The 21,425-nt window shown below is 45.8% G+C and overlaps 1 protein-coding gene across 1 annotated transcript; it reads right to left on the reverse strand.

Annotated features, from left to right (window-relative positions):
• Nucleotides 1-6,855: 6,855 nt before the first annotated feature.
• Nucleotides 6,856-12,324, reverse strand: COMMD4 (COMM domain containing 4; the record flags this gene model as incomplete). The annotated part of the gene is given in 8 exon segments (NM_001040597.1): nt 6,856-7,126; nt 7,212-7,388; nt 7,684-7,764; nt 7,930-8,049; nt 8,333-8,372; nt 8,566-8,631; nt 8,856-8,927; nt 12,291-12,324. Coding segments are annotated over 8 exon segments (600 nt in total). The 5' UTR covers nt 12,294-12,324.
• Nucleotides 12,325-21,425: the final 9,101 nt, after the last annotated feature.

Raw genomic sequence — 21,425 nt, forward strand, 5'->3', positions numbered from 1 at the left:
TCTGGTCATTGGTGATCTTTGCCTCAATCAAGTACTTAATTGGGTGTTACAAAATGGTGATTTTCTAATGCTGTCATTCCCCCTACATTAACTTGAATTCTTCTGTAAAAAAGAGCTTTATTTCATTGATTAGGGTTATTTGGGTATTATGAAATACTAAAAAGACAGGATAAATTCTGAAATACTTCTCTTCAATTATCAATTTTTAGACTAAGAATTTGGTGCAATAAAGTCCAATGGGGACAAATTAAGGTTGATTTTTTGCAGGAAAGGGGTTAGTTATCTTTTATGGACTCATAGATTTTTTTTACATTCAATAGCTAAATCTGTTCTCTGCCAAATCTTTAACTTTTCCCCCACTTATTGAAAGAATACTGTTTTAGTCTTTCAGTTCAGTTCAGTTCAGTCGCTCAGTCGTGTCCGACTCTTTGCAACCCCATTAATCACAGCACGCCAGGCCTCCCTGTCCATCACCAACTCCCGGAGTTCATTCAAACTCACGTCCATCGAAGCAGTGATGCCATCCAGCCATCTCATCCTCCATCGTCCCCTTCTCCTCCTGCCCTCAATCCCTCCCAGCATCAGAGTCTTTTCCAATGAGTCAACTCTTCGCATGAGGTGGCCAAAGTATTGGAGTTTCAGCTTTAGCATCGATGAACACCCAGGACTGATCCCCTTTAGAATGGACCGGTTGGATCTCGTTGCAGTCCAAGGGACTCTCAAAAGTCTTCTCCAACACCACAGTTCAAAAGCATCAGTTCTTCAGCACTCAGCTTTCTTCACAGTCCAACTCTCACATCCATGCATGACCACTGGAAAAACCATAGCCTTGACTAGACAGGCTATACAAACAGGTAATCTTAAGAAAGATTGGTAAAAGGCAAGTGAGTTTTACTCACTCACACTACAATGCTGTGCTACGATAGCAATGAGAGGAGATTCTGTGATGACACAGAAGAGGGAATGCTACCTGGGTAACCAAGCTTATATTACACATTTGATGAGACTTGGAGTTTTTTTTGTGACTGCCACTTAATTTGCATTTTATTCCATGTTTTTTGCTTTTGTCTTCTTTTTCTTGCCCTCACATGGGCTACTTGAACATCTTTTAGAATTCCAGTTTGACTTAACTATATTGAGTGCATTACATTGTATATAGCCTTTGAAGTGGTTGCTGTAGGTATTACTCTATACATATATTATACGTGTGTATATACTTGTCACAGTTCACTGATATTGACATTTTATCAGTTTGAGTAAAGTGTAGAAACCTTACCTCTTTTTTCCTTCACTAGTTTATAACAACCTTCAGTATCTCCTGTACATACATTGAAAACCACATCTAACAGTATTATATTTTGCTTCAAATATGTTGAACATATTTCAGAATACTCAAGAGAAGGAAAGTCTACTGCACCCATGTTTTTATTCTTTCCATTATTCTTCATTCCTAATGTTTCAAGATTTCTTCTATCATGTTCTTTCTGTTTAGAGATCCTCCTTTAGACTTAATTTTTTTTAATTTTATGCTGGAGTATAGTTGATTTACAATCTTGTTTAGTTTCAGGTATACGGCAAAGTGATTCAGTTGCATACATATATATATCTCCATTCTTTTTCAGATTCTTTTCGAATATAGGTTATTACAGAGTATTGAATGGTGTTCCCTGTGCTATACAGTAGGTCCTTGTTGACTATTTTATATAGTGGTGTTTATATGGTAATCCCAACCTCTTAATCTATCTCTGCCTCCCAGCCTTTCCCTTTTGGTAACCAAAAGTGTATTTTCTATGTTTGTGAGTCTGATGGTTCTGTTTTGTAAATAAGTTCATTTGTATCACTTTTTTTAGATTCCACGTATAAGTACTATCATATGACGCTTGCCTTTCTTTGTCTAACTTACTTCATTTAGTATAATAACATCTAGGTCCATGTTGCTGCAAATGGCATTACTTCATTTTTATGGCTGAGTAATATTCCACTGTGTATATGCCCCACAGCTTCTTTATCCACTCATCTGTCAATGGACATTTAGGTTGCCTCCTATCTTGGCTATTGTGAGTCGTGCTTCCATGTACACTGGAGTGCATGTATCTTTTCAAATCATGCTTTCTTCCAGATATAGACCCAGGAATGGGACTACTGGATCATATTGTAGCTCTGTTTAATTTTAAAAGGAAGCACCATACTGTTCTCCATAGTGTTTGTACCAATTTACTTTCCCACCAACAGTGCATGAGGGTTCCTTTTTCTCCACACCCTCTCCAGCATTTACTGTTAGTAGACTTTTTGATGGTGGCCATTCTGACTGATGTGAGATGATACCTCATTGTAGTTTTGATTTGCATTTCTCTAATAATTAGCGATGTTGAGCATAGGTTTTCATGTGCTCTTTGGCCATCTGTATGTCTTTGGGAAAATGTCTGTTTAGATCTTTTGCCCATTTTTTTGATTCGGTTGTTTATTTGATATTGAGCTGCATGAGTTTATGTATTTTGGAGATTAATCCCTGTTGGTCACATCATTTGCAAACATTTTCTCTGGTCTTTTTATTTATGGTTTCCTTTTAGCCTTTTGAATTTTATATTAGAACTTCTGTAACAATTTTACTAGTTATTCCTCATCTGCAAATGTCTTGATCTCCCCCTTTACTCTTTAAAATATCTTACAATTTTGTCATTTTTAAAAATTGAAATATATTTATATTAGTTTCAGGTATGCAACAGAGTGATTCAATATTTTTACAGTTATACTCCATTTAAAGTTATTATAAGATATTGACTGTACACTCTGTGCTATTTTATTTTATTTTACACATAAAATAAAGATGTTTGTACCTCTTAATCCCCTACTCCTGTCTTATTCTTCCCCTCTTCATCTTTCCACTGGTAACTATTAGTTTATTCTCTATGTCTATGGATCTGTTTATTTTCTTCTATTCATTCATTTCTTGGATTCTACATGTAAGTGATATCATACACTATTTTGTCTTTCTCTGATTTATTTTACTAAGCATAATACTCTCCTAGGTCCATCTGTATTTTTGTAAAAAGCAAAATTTCATTAATTTTTATGGATGCGTGACATGTATAATATATTATGAACATGGGGGTACGTGTATCTTTTTGAATTAGTGTCTTTATTTCCTGCAGATAAATACCCATAAGTCAGATTGCTGGATTATATGATAGTTCTATTGCTATTTTTTTTTTTGAGGAAACTCAATATAGCTTCCACAGTGGCTGCACCAATTTATATTCCCACCAACAATGAACAAGGGTTCCCTTTTCTCCACATCCTTGCCAACATTTGTTATTTGTAGTCTTTTTGGTGATAGCCATTCTGACAGGTGGGAGGTGATATCTCATTGCGGTTGTGATTTGCATTTCTTTAATAATTAGTGATGCTGAGCATCTTTTCATTGCTGGTTGGCCATTCCTATGTCTTCTTTGGAAAAATAATTATTCAAGTTTTCTGCTCATTTTTAAATCGAGTTGTTTCCTTTTTTGATATTGAGTTCTGTGGGCTATTTATATATTTTGGATATTAATCCCTTACCAGTCATATCACTTGCAATTATTTTCTCCCATTCTGTAGACTTGTCAGTGGTTTCCTTTGCTGTGCCAAAGCTCTTAAGTTTAATTATATGCCATTTGTTTATTTTTGCTTTTGTTTCCTTTGCCTTAGGAAGAAAAAAAATCCCTCCCCCCAAATTGCTACAATTTATGTCAGAGTATTCTGCCTATGTTTTCTTCAAGTTTTATCACATCTGGTCTTACATTTAGGTCTTTAATCCATTTTGATTTTTTTTATGGTATGACAAATGTTCTAATTTCATTCTTTTACTCACCCTTTACTCTTAAAAAAATATTTGTATATATATATATATATTTCTTTGGCTGTGCTAGGTCTTACTTACAGCATGCAGGATCTTCAGTTGTCCCATGTGGGATCTTTAATTTTTATTATTTATCTATTTTTGGCTGTGCTGGGTCTTCGTTGCTGCATGGGCTTTCTTTTTACAGTGTGCAGGCTTCTCATTGCAATGGCTTCTCTTGTTGTGGAGCACAGGCTCTAGATGGTGGGCTTCAGGAGTTGCAACTTGTGGACTCAGTAATTGTGACACGCAGGCCCAATTTTCCTGCAACATGTGGGAACTTCCCGGACCTGGAATCGAGCCCATGCCCCCTGCATCGGCAGGTGGACTCTCAACTACTGGACCACCAGGGAAGTCCCCATGTGGGATCTTTAGTTGTAGCCTGTGAACTCTTAGTTGCAGCCCGTGGGGTCTAGTTCCCTGACCAGGGGTGGAACTCGGGCCCCCTGCATTGGGAGTGTGGCATCTTAGCCACTGGACCCCCAGGGAAGTCCCTTGGCCTTTACTCTTGAGGTGACTTTCTCTGAATATAGAATTCTGGGTTGACATTTCTTGTCTTTCAGGGCCTGAAACGTGTTGTGTTTGTTATCTTTGGCCTCTGTGGTTTCTGATGAGATATTCAGTCATTCGAATGGTTTTCTGCTTATATGTAAGGTGTCATCTCTGTCTTGCTGCTTTCAGGATTCTTTTTCTTTAGTTCTCAGAAGTTTGATTATGATGGATCTTGACATAAATTTCTTTAGATTCAACCTGTATGGAGTTCATTCAGCTTCTTGGCTCTATACATTTGTGTCCTTTGCCATATTATGGAAAATTTTAGTCATTATTTCTTGGAGTACTTCTCTGTTTCTACCCTCCTTCTCCTTACCTTCTGGGACTCTGACACCACAAGTACTAGATCTTTTGTTAATAGTCCTACGGGTCCTTGAGGCTCTATTTTATTTTTTGTTCTTGTTGTTTTCCAAGTTATCGTCCCTCTGTTGTTAAGACTGGGTAATTTCTATTGATTTACCTTCAAATCCACTGATTCTTTCTTCTGTTGTTAAGTTCACCCATTGAGATTTTTACTTGGGCTATTGTAGTTTTTGGTTCTAAAATGTTTATCTTGTTCTTTATATCTTGTATTTCTCTGCTGAGACTTGAGGCATTTTTAAGATGGCTGCTTTAAAATCCTTAGTATAGACTTGTAACATCTGAGACATTCTAGTGTTCACATTTGTCTTTTTTGAGTTGAAATTTTGTTGGTTCTTGATACAATGATTTTTTAAAATTGAATTCTAAACATTTTGGGTATTACGAGACTGGATTGTATTTAAATCTTCTCTTTTAGCAGGCCTTCTCTGACATGGTGCTAGTGGGGAAAGGGCTATGCCACCTCCTGCCAGCTTGGGTAGGGCCTAAGCTCCCACTCAGCCTTTGTAGGCAGGGGTGGAAGGGGGACTGCAGTTCGCAGGGTGTGGCTGGAGGACAGCCCTTACTGTCTCTAACTTTTCTGTGCTGCTGGACTGTCCTTTTCCTCGTCCACTGCTTAGAGAAAGCAGGCTTTTGTCGGGGCTTCCTTTGTGTGTTGGTGTTTCTAGGCAGTCAGCTTCTCCATCACTCAGCTTGGGATACATGAAACAAAATCTAAGGAACTTTTTGCTGTGTTGTTCTTCAGGTCTTGAGGATCCTAGCCAGTCTGCTGTCTCATCACCTTTCGTAGTCTTATGTTTTATAAAAGTCCAAGGTTTTTAGCTGCACTTAGTGGGAGGAACAGAGAAAAGACCATCTGTTCCATTTCTCCAGAAGCAGAAGCCAGGAGGGGAGTCCGGCCTTACCTCTTTAAATTGTCCCATCTTTAGCCAGTGGATCAAGCTGGCTCCTGTTGATATGACTCATTTTTAATAGTTTCCTTGGACCCTGAGACTTGCCTGGTGGCTCAGGTGGTAAAAGCATCTGCCTACAATGTGGGAGAAACCAGGTTCGATCCCTGGGTCAGGAAGATCCCCTGGAGAAGGCAATGGCACCCCACTCCAGTACTCTTGCCTGGAAAACCCCATGGACAGAAGAGCCTGATAGGCTACAGTCCATGCCTAATAGGCAGAGTCGGACACGACTGAGTGACTTCACTTTCACTTTAGGACCCTGAGATGTTCTAGGCTCCCCCTATACTCTCCCTGCTGCAGACCTGGGATCGGTCTTTTCTACAAGCAGCCCTGGATGGCCTAAGACAGTCCTGGGAATCCCTTTGTCTTAGTCTGTTCAGGCTGCTGTAGCAAAATACCATGGACTGGGTGGGTTAAACGACATGTATTTCTCACAGTTCCAGAGACTGTGAAGTCCACATTCAACTCAGAATGAGTTCTTGGTGAGGGCTCTCTCCTGCTCTGTGGGACAGCTGTTTTCTTGCTATGTTCTTATATGGCCTTTCCTCAGTACATGTTTATAGCGAGAGAGTCTGTCTTCCTTTTTTCATAAGAACACTAATCCCATCATGCAGGTCTCAAGACTTCATGTGAACCTAATTACTTCCCGAAGGCCCCACCTCCTAAAACCCTCTCACTGGGGTTGGGGCTTGGACATAGGAATTTAGGGGTGGGGTCACAATCATTCAGCCCATTATCCCATTCCCCTTGCCAATGAGTGGTTCAGGCATGGGCCTTCTCTCTTCCTAGAGAAGATGACACGGAGCCAAGGGCTCTCTCCTTTCTCTACTTGGGGCATCTGGTGTTGGGGCCACCTACTTGCTGCCAGCTTCAAGACAAGGCCAGCACAGAGAGGGCACAGCCAAGAGCATCCTAGGACCGGGAGCTGGAGCCCTGATTCTTCTGTCTAAAGACAAGCTGTCTCGTTTTGGTCCTCATTCTGCCTCACCCCTGACCAGCCTCAGCCAGCAGCCGAGAAAAGAAAACGGACCATAGGTCAGTGTATCACTTGGTCTCTGTCACGAAAACCTCTGATCTGAACCCTAAAGAAATTACGCACACACTTCTTTACACTTTTCCCACTTCTGTTTATTCTTCCTTCTCAGGAAAACCATTGATAAGTGCCTTTCACAGGGGAGGGAAGGCAATGCTGGAAGTGTTCTCAGGATCCCAGGCTGGATTCTCAGGTGGTAACCTAGGAAGCCAGAGATCCAGGAGACCAGACCCTCAGGGTCCTGGAGCTGGGGCCACCCCCTAATGAGAAGTTCGAGGGCAGCTCCACATGGGGCCCTGTGCTCTTCTTCTCAGCCCACGTTGCTCATCAGGGTCTGGGCCTGCTTTAAGTCTGCAGTGGGGAGAGGCAGGCAGGTGGCAGCAGTTAGGCGGGACCTCAGGGCGCCCCTTACCCTCCCGATACAGCCGAGCCTCACCTGCCAGGAGGACCTGGAACTTGTCTGCTGAGAGGGACATGGCAACAGGCTGGGCCGGGGCACCTGGGGAAGCGGCCACCTCCAGCCGCAGGTGTACCAAAGGCTCTTCCACGGTGCGCAGCAGGCTAGAGCTCAGGGTGTAGTCCACCCGCCAGCCCACGCCTACCAGCCTGTTCACTGCGAGACCGAGAGGGGCTTGAGGTGACAGGCCGGGGAGCCAGGCGGCCCAAGCCCTCACCTTGGCTCAGCCCCAAACCCTCCAGGGCTCTGTGGCCTTTGAGCTCTCATCCCTCTGACCCAGGAAGTCAGATTACCCAGGGCAGGTCTCAGAGCAGAGAAACCCGGGCTGGAGCCAGGAATCCCAGCCCTGTGACTGCTTGACGTGACGTGGTTAAGTATCCTTTCTGAGGATAAACACCTCCCAAACCACAGGCGCCTTCCAGAAGGAAGCCCAGCCCCACCCTGCACTCACCCCGCAAGCTGCAGGCCCGCAGGCGTGCCTGCAGGGAGCTCTGCTTCTCCTCGTAGCAGCGACAGAGGCTGGCCGCGTGCTCTGGGGACAAAAGGAGGCCCCCTGAGCTAGCAGGTGGGGGCTCGGGCTCAGGTGGCTCAGAGCGCAGGTCTCAGGCTCCTGGCCCAGAGAAGGCAAGGTGTGTCCCAGGGTCACACAGCCTGCCCTCTGCCCAGGTCACCCTCCTGCCTGCCCTCGTCCCCGTACCTTTGGGCAGCCCCAGCTGCTGCAGTTCGCTGGACAAGGACTCGCCATCCACACTGTGCTTGGCTGCACTGGACAGGATGAAACTCAGCACTGCCACCGTGGCCTTCACATCGCCTGACTCTGGGGGGAGCCGTGGGTGGAGTGGGGTGTCACTGGGGCCCCAAACACCTCCTTGTGACCCCACTATCTTCAGCTCAGAGTCCCCAGGCCTCCTAAAGCCACGAGCACTGCCACTGCCGCACCGGGAGCTGGTGGAGGCCCTGGGGTGGCAGTGGCTTTCCTCCCTTATCTCCTCCGCTGGGACAAGCGGGTCAGAGCGGGCCGGAGGAGGGGCCTCTGTGCCAGGCCCCAGGCTGAGTACCCAGGGTCACCCAAAGGTCTGTGGAGCCAGTGGGGTGCTCACCAAACCTGGCGTCCATGGTAAGCTTCAGGATCTTCTCATACTGTGAAGAAAGGAGGCTCTCAGGGCGGGGCTGGTCCCCTGCTCACCAGCCCCCTGGCCTGGACCCTATGGTTCGGACACGAAGTATCCAGGGAAGGTGGGAGCTGATCACCCACCCACCTCGGTCTGGTGCACTTTCAGGGCAGTGGGGTCACCGGGTCATGGGACCGTGGCAGGCTGGGTCCTGTACTCACGTCAATGCCCCCTCCCAGGAGGTCCTTCAGCACCTGGCCACATAGCAGCCTCAGCTTCACGGAGGACTGGAGGGGGAGGCCTTATATCAGTCAGACTGACCCACCTCACACAGGCACACTGAGGGGCTGGCTCAGAGAGGGCTGGCCACGTGATCAGTCACACAGCGTGTGAGAATGGCCCAAGAGGGCTGAGACCCCAACTCAAGAGAGACCTCACCACCCTCCACCCCCCAAGAGCCCCCAGCTGCAATCTCTTCCTGCCCCCGCCCCCAAGATCCCATGCACTCAACAATCTTGGCAAGTGTGCTGATCTCTGCCAGGACCCAGTCAGGACAGTCCAGGTCACCACAGAATCGGAACCGCTGCAAGAGAGTGAGGTAGGTGGTCAGGCTGCAGGGCGGGCTGACATATGCCCAGGTGTCTCCCATGCTACTGCTCCGCAGGGTTCCTGCTCCCTGATAAGATGGACAAGCTCTGGCCACTTGTTCTCCCCTACTACCAGGCTGCTTAGAGAACACTCTCCCTGTCTCTTCCTGCCACCAAACCTTGTTCTGATGCGTGTCCCAGGCATTCACCTGCTCTGCGGACATGCCTGGGTGCCTGCTCTGTGGGAGAACCCACTGTAAGCGCTGGGGGTGCCGCATGGAACCCATGACCCTCTCACCTCCTCTTCCTTTCCCTCTCCAGCTGCAGCTATACTGGCCTCCCTGTTGCTTCTGTTGCAAATTAAACGTGGCTTGCTCTCTCATGTCACTCAGGTCTGTGCCCAAATGACACCTATTCTGATGGGCTTTCTCTGACTATTTGCTTTCTTAAATAGCCCCTCACACAAGGTAATTTGGAAAGGCCAGCGGATGTATTCATTATCTTGATCGTGGTAATGTTTTCATGAGCATACACATCAAAACTTATTGAACCATACATTTACACATGTATGATTTATGTTGATTTTATCCCAAAGAAGCCGTTTAAACAGCTCTTCACCATCACGTCCTAGCTCCTTCTCTTCCTTTTTGATCTCCACAGCGTTTATTACATATCACATTTTATTACTTATCCAAGGTCCAGTCAACCACATATTGATAATATCCTCCACCCGCCTGACCCACTGTCCTTTGCCCTGTTTCTGCAGCAAAGCTCTAATGCACACAATGTCCATGTTCATCTCTCCACACCTTTACCTGCGCTGCTTTCAGATACTGGAAACAAAGCCTGCAAACTTGAGACACGGTGAACCCACGTTCTCCTGATTCTGTCAGGCCCTCAAGGCAGCCCCATTAACTCCATGTCTTCTACTTTGCCCCACTGTTCACTGTTCACTTCAGACCTGCTCCATGACCCTTCCACCTCCAGTCCTCCTTTCTGGCCTGCCACCCCCTTGATCACATGTGACCCCAGTGAATTCCTCTAGCCATGGTCACAAATGACTTTTGTTACTAAACCTAGTCTTCCTCTTCCTTAGCTCATCCACAACAGCAGACACAAACCCATCCTTCTTGAAGAAACATCCTCTTCTGGATTTCTCCCTCTGGTCTGGCCTCTGTCTCATTTGCTGGCTCACCCCTCCCCATCCCCAGCCCCCAAATGGTGATCTCAGCAGGCTGCCTGCTGTCATTACTCTGAGGCAAGGCACTGGGGCCGCTGGTGAGGTGGTGGGGTGTTAAGGAAAGTCTGGGGCTTCTTTCCCTACTTCAGGAATTTTTAACTGTTTTGTGGCATGGACTCATCAGGCATCTGGTGAAGTCTACAGGCCTCTCTCAAAACAATGTCTTCAAATGAATAAAGTACGTAGGAAAAACTACATAGTAAAAGATACTAATTAAAAGTTATCAAAATACATAGTTCCCTGGTGGCCTAGTGGTTAGGATCCTGGGCTTTCACTGCTGTGGCCCTCGGTTCAATCCCTGATTGGGGAACAAAGATCCCTCAAGCCACATGGTGTGGCAGGGGGAAAAAAAAGTTATCAAAATATTCAAAACCAATTGGTGATGTGACATACGTTTCAAGTGATGTCAGTAATTTGGAAATGAGCATACATATGTAAATAATGCCAACAGCTGTGACATGAAAATATCTGGTTTCTATTAGTGACAAAGTCAGAGGTGCTGCTAATAACACTGAGGTCTGTTGCCAACATTCATAAATGGAGGAAATATTAAATTTCAGTTTGAAGTTAGTGAAAATTGAGATATAATATTTTCCTAAGTTTCTGGGCCCCTGACTTCTACCCACTGGACTGTTTTATCATCTCTGGACTTTCTCTGACTTCTACCATCTCTGTATTATTTACATTTTTACCATAAGAATGTGTTCCTTGTGTAACTTCTTAAAATACCAACATTTCTCTAGGTTCTGTCCTAGGCCCTTTCTCCTGAACTCACACTGTGGCTGAGACACATCATCCTGCTGACGACTCCCGAATTTATAACCGCCATCGTATTGTAGATTCTCTTCTGAGCTCCAGACCCTTAAATCCAGACTGTCTCCTACCTGGTGCACCTGGTCGCTTAGAGGCCTCACTAAGCATGTGTCACACTGACTGGTTCTCTTCCCTCTGAAACCTGCCCCTACCTGTCCCACCACCACTGAGCACCAGTACCTGGGAACCAAACCCAGCTCCCTCCCTCTCCCTTCTCCCTCATGCATTTAGTCTCTGAGCCCCACTGATCTCCTCCACTTCTATCTCCACTCTCTCTCAAGTCACTACCATCTCCTGGGTGGGGGAGTGTCTGCTGCCCCAGGCTGTTCCCCTCTTCCTCCCTCAACAAATCAGCTGAAAGGCTCTTCCTCATTTCCCTGCCGCCCTTTCTTAAAAAGTCCAAACTCCTCTCAAGACCCAGCAAGCTGTGGTCTTTGCTTATCTGTCGAGCCTCATCGTTCACTAGCCTCTAGTTTCTACTCTTCCAGGTGATGAAATGCATTCATTCCTTCAGGTGAGCTCTCACTCACCTGAAGTCTTTGAATGCTGTCCCCTATCTGAAGATACAGCCTCCCACCAGCCCCCTTCCATGCCTCCCAATTCCTGGTACACTAGCTGCTTTCTTTCTGCCCCAGCAAGCTTTCTTCCCGGCTCGCAGGCCCTCAGGTGATGTCATCCTTGGGAAGCCTTCTGGCGCTATGCACAAGATGAGTTTAGTCCCTCCCGGCTCAGGTCTTAACTATGACTGCCCATTCAAGCCTCCAACTCTGCCCTTCCCTCCTGCAGCCCAAGTCCTAGTGCCTGGCACAGTCCCGGTATACAGTAGGCACTCACAATCTGTTAAAGGAATGAATGAATGGATAAGTTGAGAAGTTTCCACCCCGTATATACTCTTTTCTGCCTCTGGGAAGAGCAAAGGGATTTCCTAACAGTGCAGAAGACTGAGCGAAATTGTCAGCAAGTTTTCCTCCAAGTTCCACAGGAAGGCTGGGAGGTGGGCGTCTTCGGGACGTCCTACTCAGGGGCAGAGAAAAGCCTGGAGAGACAAGCCCCAGCTCCTGCCCCCGAGAGTTCGGGCCCTTCCTTCCAGTCAAGACACTCCAAGCCTGCCGTCCCGCCCTGCTGGAGGAGGATGGAGGGAGGCTTTTCTTTACCAGACCCTCGGCTTTAACGACCGCACCCAAGTGTCCGCTCCGCGGCCCGGGCAGATTTCCCATCTCCTTCCCGCAGCAGCGGCGGGGGAATTTGGGGTCCTACCATGCCCGCCCTCAGCAACCACAGCCTCGTATCAACCCTCGTCCCTCACCATTGCTCCAGGAAGCCCGCGCCCAGGACTTTCACCTTCCTGTCGCGCCGGGTCAGCTGATGCAGCGATCACGTGGCGCTTGGGCGGGGCTTCCTGGGGCGGGGCTTACTGGGATCGAGGCGGGAGCGAGTCGCCCAGCCTCGAGTTGCTGGAGCGAAACACGGGGTCCCTTTGTCAGTCACCAGAACCTTTCCCCGGAAAGGACCAGCACCAACCCCCAGGTTAACTGAAAACAGAACCAAAGCAGCAGGAAGAGGGAGTGGAAGCCGTTTCATTTGTTCTCTTTAAGGCAGGGGAGGCCTTCCTTTCTGCAGTGGTGTTCAGGTCTTTTCCATGTTTTGCATCAAAAGTAGTGCCCTTACTATACAGGTGTGGGTTGTGGCAAAAGATATATTTGTAAAACTTTATTGGAGTAGAATGCCCATACAGGAAATTGTACATAGTACAAATACAGAGTTTAATGAATTTTCATAAACCGTACGCCCCGTGTAACCAACACCCAAATAAGGAAACATTACCAGTACCCCAGATACCTCCTTCAAGTGCCCGGTAGCGCCTGGGTATTTTATTTCATTTTGATGAATCCCTTTAGTTGGATAGCAAAAAGCCTGTAAGAGTTGACATGCTCAGAATGCTTTTGCAGCTTCACCAGCATGAGCTGTTTATCTTAATTTTTCTCAATCTAATGGGAGAGGAAAATGTTGCTTTAAATTGTATTAGTCTGCTTACTGGTGAACTTGAGGTAATGAATAGACCAGGAAAACTTAAGTTTCCAGTATTCACTTAAATAGATAAAAACAAACAAAAGATAGCAACAACAAAAATACACTAGAGTATAAACTAATGACCAAAAAAGAAATTGAAAAGTTTGATTTCTCTCTTCATTTCTATGCCTCTCTCCTATACGGTAGGCCCTGATTGTTTTTTGTTGTTGCAGCCTTTCAAGCTATGAAAGGACAGATAGAGCCCCTGACAATTAAACCACTCCATAAATAGAAACAGATGGAAAATTAATTCTTGCTAAAATTGATCACACTTAAAAAAATCTTTTTAAAAATCATGAACATCAGTACAATGAAATCAATGGTGTTGCAATATCAAAAATTTTTTTTCTTTTAAGAGGACAAGAATAGTTCCAAAAGAAGAAATGAATTGACACACTTAGGAAATCATTATTAAAAAGAAGAAAAAATTAGTAATAGATGAAAACTGCCCTAAGTTGATAGGGTATTTGAAAGACAAAACAGCAAACATCAAACAGACAATTTATTTAAATTTGGAAATAAGGCAAAAGGCAGATGGCATGTCCTTTTAATGTCATACTAGAGTATTGTCAAACAGATTTGTTTCACAAATAAAGATTATTTGACTATTTAGACCAGTAGTTATCAAACTTTTAGAGTGTTTAAGAATCACCTGCTGGGCTTGTTACAACAGTACTAGGCTCCACCCCCAGAGTTTCTCTAATCAATTAGCTCTGGAATGAGACCTGAAAAATTGCATTTCCAACAGGTTCCCTGGTCTGCTGAGATTTCCAGTTTGGGGACTACACTTTGAAAGCCACTAATGTAGGAAAATGTACCTGAGAAATTACATGTTAACTCATGATTTTCTGTCCAGTAGAAAAGATAACCCCAAAGATTACAATTTTATTGCCCCATATGTAATTATCAGGTTTTTGTCTCTCAGCACACACTTTGAAATGCCTTTGCCTGTGCACTAGAATACTTTTCAACACAGACATAGGAAACAGACTTAAGGACACGACAGGGGGGTGGGGGAGAGGGTGAGAAGTATGGCGAGAGTAACATGGAAACTTACATTACCATATGTAAAATAGATAGCCAATGAGAATGTGACTCAGGAAACTCAGACAGGGACTGTATATCAACCAAGAGGGGTAGGGTGGGGAGGGAGATGGGAAGGAGGTTCAGAGGGAGGGGAAATATGTATACCTATGGCTGATTCATGTTGATGTATGGCAGAAACCAACAAAATTCTGTAAAGTGATTATCCTTCAATTAAAAAAAAAAACTTCTCAAAATGTTCCTTGGGGACCTTACTGGTGGTCCAATGTTTAAGACTCTGTGCTGCCAATGCAGGGGGTGTTGGTTGGATCCCTGGTTGGAAACTAAGGTCCCACATGCCGTGTGGCCAAAAGATTTTTTATTAAGTTCTTTGAATTAGCTTTACCATCTTACTGTTCCCTGATTAATTAAATATTTGACATGCTTTCCTCCACTTGTATGAAAGTCATGTTTTTCACTTTTTTGCAAATTAAACTTTGATACAGTATACTCATATACTAGCCTTGGACAGGAGTACACAGATACTATATTCTAATACTAGATGTATTGCCCTTCCAGTCAGGAGCAGTAATGCACTCTCATTATGACCCAGCATTATCCTAGAGGTGCTATGGCCTGGGCTTCTCAACCGGGGGTGATTTTGCCTTCCGAGGGGATATTTGATAATGTCTGGAGATATTTTTAGTGGTCACAACTATAGAATTCTGGCATCCAGAGGACAGAGGGCAGAGGCCAGGAACACTGCTAAGCAGCCTGCAAGGCATGAGATGGTCCCCAGTAACAAAGAAAAGATGGCCAGGTGGTAGTGGAGGGCGCTGGGACATTGCGTATAGACCAGGCTCTCCAGACCCACCTGGGGCAGCGGAGTCAGAAGCCCACAGGTGAACACCTGCTCATCCCAGCCCCACACCCCCCGCAGGTGGAGAGAGGAAGGCTTCATAAGGAGGTGGAGGCAAGCAGGCAAGCATGGATCTCATCTGTCTGCCTGAGAGAAAGCCCAGATCAGCACTGGGAGGGTCAGCCCACGTTCCTGAGCGAGTAAGGGGGTAGTCCTGGCCAGAACTCTGGAACCCCGGCTAGTTGCAGACCCCCCTCTTGCCCCACAGATCATCATGGGATTCCTGTCCAGCCTCTGGCCATGAGGTGATTTTTTTGGCTTCTAATGCCGAGGCTCACCTTGCCTTTCTCTCTCACTTGCCGCTCTCATGCAGCCCCGCATTGAAGGTGAGTGTCTCTCTGGGGTGGTCTGAGGGGCTAGGGGTGCAGGCCCAGGGTCAGTGGCTCGGGCTGGGTCAGGGGCCAGTCCCAGATAAGTCCCCGTGCACCTTCACCCTCAGCCAGGGCCTCCCCACACTGCACAGCACAGCCACAGCTGTGGGCCAGGGGGACCCCAAGGACCAGGGACTGACCTCACTGAGACTGGCCACTCCCTTGTAGCCCCCACAGCAGCTCTGCACTCCCTCTCCAAGTCCCACACACACCCCGGGTCCATCCAGTCTGCTTCTCCTGACTTCCAAAAACACTGGGTTTTGTACCCGCTACCCCTCACACCAGGTTCTCTGCTAGGAGGCTGCTGAAAGGGGAACTGGCTGCACCTGCTGGAGAAAGGCCTTACGAAATCCGCTTCTTTGGGATTCGTTCCACCTTCATTCATTCACTTCCCAAATGCTGTTTTTCTCTATGCCAGGCTCTAGCGTGATAGGTCAAGCAGGGTGTGTGCCTTGAGGAGTTCCCCTCTTTAGAGACAGGCAGACAGACTCTCAGGCCTTGATTGTGTGGGCGCCCAGGATTGGGAAGGGGAGGACCTCACCCACAAGAGGTGATGGTGGGTGTGAATATGGAGGGTGCGGGGGCAACCACAGGCCAAGGGTGTCCAGGCGAGCTCAGCTTGTGAAACTGGGGTGCGTGCAGGCGCTGCTCTGTCTGGAAGGCCTCCTGACCTTGCCAACAGTTGGCCCTGGCTGGATCACAGGTAAAGGCTTCATGTTGATTTTTTTGTGCTCATTCAGTCGTGCCCAACTCTGTATGACCCCATGGACTGTAGCTCACCAGGCTCCTCTGTCCATGGGATTCTCCAGGCAAGAATACTGGAGTGGGGTGCCATTTCTGACTCCGGGGGATCTTCCTGACTCAGGGATCGAACCCGCTTCTCTTATGTCTCCTGCATTGGCAGGTGGATTCTTTACCGTGAGCGCCACCTGGGAAGTAATATTTAGTACATTCGAATTACATAACTAAACATGATAATTGTAATAAAAAAAAAATCACAAAATACAGGACTTCTCTGGTGGTCCAGTGGTTAAGACTCCATGATACCAATGCAGGGGGCACATGTTCGATTCCTGGTTGGGGAACTAAGATCCCATATGCCATGTGGTGCAGCCGAAAGGTTTTTTTAAAAATTATAAAATACAGAGAAGTTAAGCAAAAATCTGTAAACCCTTTTTCTCCCCCCAAAAAACTGCTGTAACAGCCCTTTACAACTTTTTCCCCATGCATGTACAACTGTGACCTAATAAAAAATATACATTTGGTCTTTACCATGGGTTCCTGATACAGAACTCCTAAATCCCTTGATGTTTCCTGGACAATAGCAGCCTCTTTTGCTCTAATGAGGTGACTCTGGGTGGGGTCCTGGATAGCTTCAGGATGGGGGCTGGTCACCAGGAAGACCGAGCCATGATTAGAAGCTTGGATGGAACTTCCCCCAGTAGCTAAGACTCTGCACTCCCCAATACAGGAAGCCTAGGTTCGATCCCTGGTCAGGGAACTAGATCCCACATGCTACAGCTAAGAGTTCACCTGCTACAGCTAAGACCCAAGTGCATTCAAATAAATAAATTAATTTTTAGAAAATAATCTTGGAAAGGGGCTGCTGAGCGAATTAACCGTTGATTATGGCCACGTGATGAAGCCTCCATAATGATCTGTGAACCACAGAGCTTCCAGGCTGGTGTGTGGGGAGGTGGCACACCCCAACTCCGCTGGGATAGAAGCTCCTGTCTTTGGAACCTCCCAGGCCTTGCCCAGTGCGTCTCTTCATTTTACTGTTTAACTGTGTCATTTATCATGTTCTTTATCATATAGCACATTGGTGAGCATGAGTGTTTGCCTAACTTCTGTGAATCATTACGACAAATTATTTCACCTGAGGAGGCAATTGTGAGAATGCTGATTTGTAGCCAACCTGGACCTACTGGGGGGTCAACTCTTTGGTGATCGGTGTCTGAGGTAAGGGGAAATCTTGGGGACTCCTGCATGGTTTGGTGCTATCCCCAGGTAGACAGTGTCAGAGCAGGATTGTAGGACATTCAGCCAGAGAGTGGGTTGGTGAGGGGAGAAACCCACACTTTTGATGTCAGAGTATTCAGTGTGTGGAGGCATAGTTTTTCCTCTTAGTCTCTATAAATATAACCATATTCTATTTTGGAATCTAAGTTTTCACCCAGCAGTGACTAGTGGCAGACTTTGAACAGGTTAGGAATCATGCGGGCCCTGCCCTGGGCTCCAGCAGGGATAAGAGCACTATAAGAGGAGTCTGGGCAGGCTGCTGGGTGACCTTGGGTAAGCCTCTACCATCCTCAGAGCCTCCATTTTCTTGGTCAGATTAAGAGTGTGGGTAGTACAGGGTCAGTGTCTGAAAGGCAGAACTCCGTGTAAAGCTGGGCAGGCTGTGCACTGCACAATTTTAGGAGGAGAAGGAAGGGTATTCTTGTCATAATATGTGTGAAGGGAGCCCCCAGAGCTGAGGAAAAAATGGGCCCTGCCCGAAATGTGGTGTGTAAACCTGTTGGTACACCAGATGATTTTAGGTGGTATGCAAATGCATTCCTTCCTACAGTTACTTTCTATTTGTAGTAAATGATACCGACTTTCCACTTGAAGAGCTTGTTAAACCACAATTTTGTCTGTTTGTTTTGGCCTTGCCGTGCAGCTTGAGGGATCTTAGTTCCCCAACAAGGGATTGAACCCTGGACCCTCAGTAGTGAAAGCACTGAATCCTAACCTCTGGTGTGCATGCTGAGCCCCTTCAACCGTGTCCAACTCTTTGCGACCCCACAGACCATAGCCCACCAGGCTGCTCTGTCCATGGGCTTCTCCAGGCAAGAATACTGGAGTGGGTTGCCATGCCCTGCTCCAGGGGATCTTCCCGACCCAGGGATTGAACGCATGTCTCTTACATCTCCTGCATTGGAAGGCAGGTTCTTTACCACTGGTGCCACCTGGGAAGCCCCATAACTGCTGGACCACCAGGGAATTCCCTCCCTAGAGTTTCTGATCAGTAGATCAGAGGTGGAGCCTGATGATTTGAATTTCGAGCATGTTCCCAAGTGATGCTTTGCTGCTGGTTCAGGGACGACACTTTGAGGACCACTTACCAAATTGTTTTCTTTTTAATACAGTTGTTTAGCTTTTAAAAATGAGTACACGTTCAACATCACTAACCATTAAGGAAATTCAAATTCAGACCATGGTAAGAGAACACAACATACTTACTAGAACAACTGAACTAAAACGAGGGGAACTGAAAAGTAGTGAGCATATAAATACAAATAAAACTATCTATCATATGCGTCTGGTGGAAATATAATGTGGTCCAAACATTCTGGGAAACAGTTTGGCAGTTTGTTTTAAAAACTAAACATATACCTTAATATGACCTACCAATTGTACTCCTGGGTATTTATCCCAGAAAGATAGAAACTTACATCTACACAAAAATCTGTATATGAGTGTTCATGGCAGATTTATTTGTAAGAGCCCCAAGCTGGAAACAGCCAAATATCCCTCAAATGATGGCTAAGCAAAGTGTTTTTACAACAATATTACAAATTACTATTGTTCACCTTAAAAATAAAAGTTATTTTACTAGCAGAAAATGCATTTCTTTGGAAATGGCAAAGGAACTGAAATTCTGGATAAGCAAGCTACAGCAAAAGGCATAATCAAGTCCAGTAAAGAAAGAGGTTGAGAGGATTTGTTTTGAATGAAAGTCCATCAGAGAGAAATGGGGGTTCAGGGTGATGATGGTTTTCTGTTTGGCTGTTGCTGAGGTAGTAAATTTCTTGTAGAAGATGCAATGTACATCTTTTCCCCTTGGGGTCAAATTCACCCGGGTCCTGTAATAGGCATGGAGTGGTACTGGGGAAGAGCTCCCTCTTCTGGCCTCTGAACTCCATTTTAGTGAGGTTTGCAGACTCAGTTGCTCAGTCATGTCCAATTCTTTGCAACTCTGTGGACGGAAGCCTGTTAGGCTCTTGTATTCATGGAATTTTCCAGGCAAGAATACTGGAGTGGGTTGCCGTTTCTTCCTCCAGGGGAATCTTCCCGACCCGGGGATCGAACCCACATCCCTTCCACCTCATGCATTGACAGATGGCTTCTTTACCACCGTGCCACCTGGAAATCCCTTTTTCACACTATTTGGCAACAAGGGACAAGCCATTGATACATGCAATAACATGGATGGGTCTAAAGGGTATTGTTCTGAAGAGAAAAAAAAACCGATCTCAAAAGGTCACATGACATATGATTTTATATAACAGTCTTGAAATGACAGAATTATAGAGGTGGAAAAAAGACCAGTGGCTGCCAGGGGACAGGGATGGTGGGAGAGGAGAGATAAGGTGTGACCATAAAGGAGTAGCAGAGGAGCTCTTTATAGTGGTGGGATAGTTCTGAATCTTGATCATAGGTGGTTACATGAATCTACATGGGATAAAATGATAGAACTATACCTTTGGCATTGTGTGGATTTTGTATTACATGTAATCGCTGGAGGAAACAGAGAAGGGTACACAGAACCTCTCTGCACTATCTTTGAAATCTTTGAATCTATAATGATTTCAAATGAGCTTTAAAAAATGAAAAGTAATTTGTCGTGGTCCCTGCGTGAGTTGGAAAAAAATTTCCAGACACAAGGCAGAACAAGAACAGACTGGAATTTATTAGAGCTGGAGATGCTGTTAGAACAGCATGTTGGCTCAATGGAGAGCCCCTTTGTGGGCTAGTAGCCAATTCTTAGGAGAAGGCATTGGCACCCCATTCCAGTACTCTTGCCTGGAAAATCCCATGGATGGAGGAGCCTGGTAGACTGCAGTCCATGGGGTCGCTGAGAGTCAGACACGACTGAGCGACTTCACTTTCACTTTTCACTTTCATGCATTGGAGAAGGAAATGGCAACCCACTCCAGTGTTCTTGCCTGGAGAATCCCAGGGATGGGGGAGCCTGGTGGGCTGCTGTCCATGGGGTCGCACAGAGTTGGACACGACTGAAGCCACTTAGCAGCAGCAGCAGCAGCCAATTCTTATGGCCTCAAGACAGAAAAATCATGCTGGAAGGGTGGCAGTAGGTGATTAGTTATGATGCTCTAGGGGGGATATTCTATTTAATATGGAGTCGGGGAGCTGGCTGGTTTAGATCAGGAGGCTCATGGCAGTAGTTGCTATGCTGTTGTTCAGCCGCTAAGTTATGTCCAACTCTTTGCCCCTGAGAGGGTAACAGGCAGAAAGGCCAGGGGTCTCCAAATGGAGGAAATGCAAGCGTCAGACATTTTTTATTTCTCCCTTAAGCCGCAGAAGGAAACAAACTACAAGTGTCAGATTTTTTTCTCTTAAATTTCTGTGTTGCCATGAGGACACCTGGTTCCACCCGAACTTAACTTTTCTCAAACCTTGAGCTAACCAATGCATTTTCCTTTTGGAAATGTTTTTCTTAAGCTATGTTAATAAAACTATGTATTTGCTTTTGGAATTTGCTTTTCTTCAAAATGGTTCTACCTAAGAATAACTTTTTTTCTTTTCTCAAATCTTGGGCTGATAATAGGTCAACAAGCCAGTATTCACATCAGCTGTTTTATGGCTGGGAGATGACACACCTCGTGCCATCCTGTCTCAAAAATGCATATTGTGGGAGAGGGGCCGGTGAAACTCCGTCACCCTTGAGGTGTCTCTTTTATCTGATTAATAGCTTTTTAACAGACATAAAACAAACGGCTAAAGACTAGCAGGGGGGCACTCTTTCTGCCCCCTTCTGATGTCTATGTCAAAGGCTTTCTCTACCTCTTTTATACTTTACTAAAACTTTATTACACAAAAGCTCTGAGTGATCAAGCCTCATCACTGGCCCCGTATTGAATTCCTCTCCTCCAGAAGCCAAGAATCCAGGCAGCGTCTTTCGCAGCTCAACAACAACCTTTCATCTTGGGGGCTCACCCGGGGTTCTTCAGGACAAATTAAGGACGCTTGGAGCTCTAGTCGTTTGTTCTCCTAGCAAACACGTTTTCTGCTGTATTTTACTAACTCTATGGTGTGCTTGTGTGTGTGA

Source organism: Bos taurus, chromosome 21, assembly GCF_002263795.3.
Source record: "Bos taurus isolate L1 Dominette 01449 registration number 42190680 breed Hereford chromosome 21, ARS-UCD2.0, whole genome shotgun sequence".
Lineage (NCBI taxonomy): Eukaryota > Metazoa > Chordata > Mammalia > Artiodactyla > Bovidae > Bos > Bos taurus.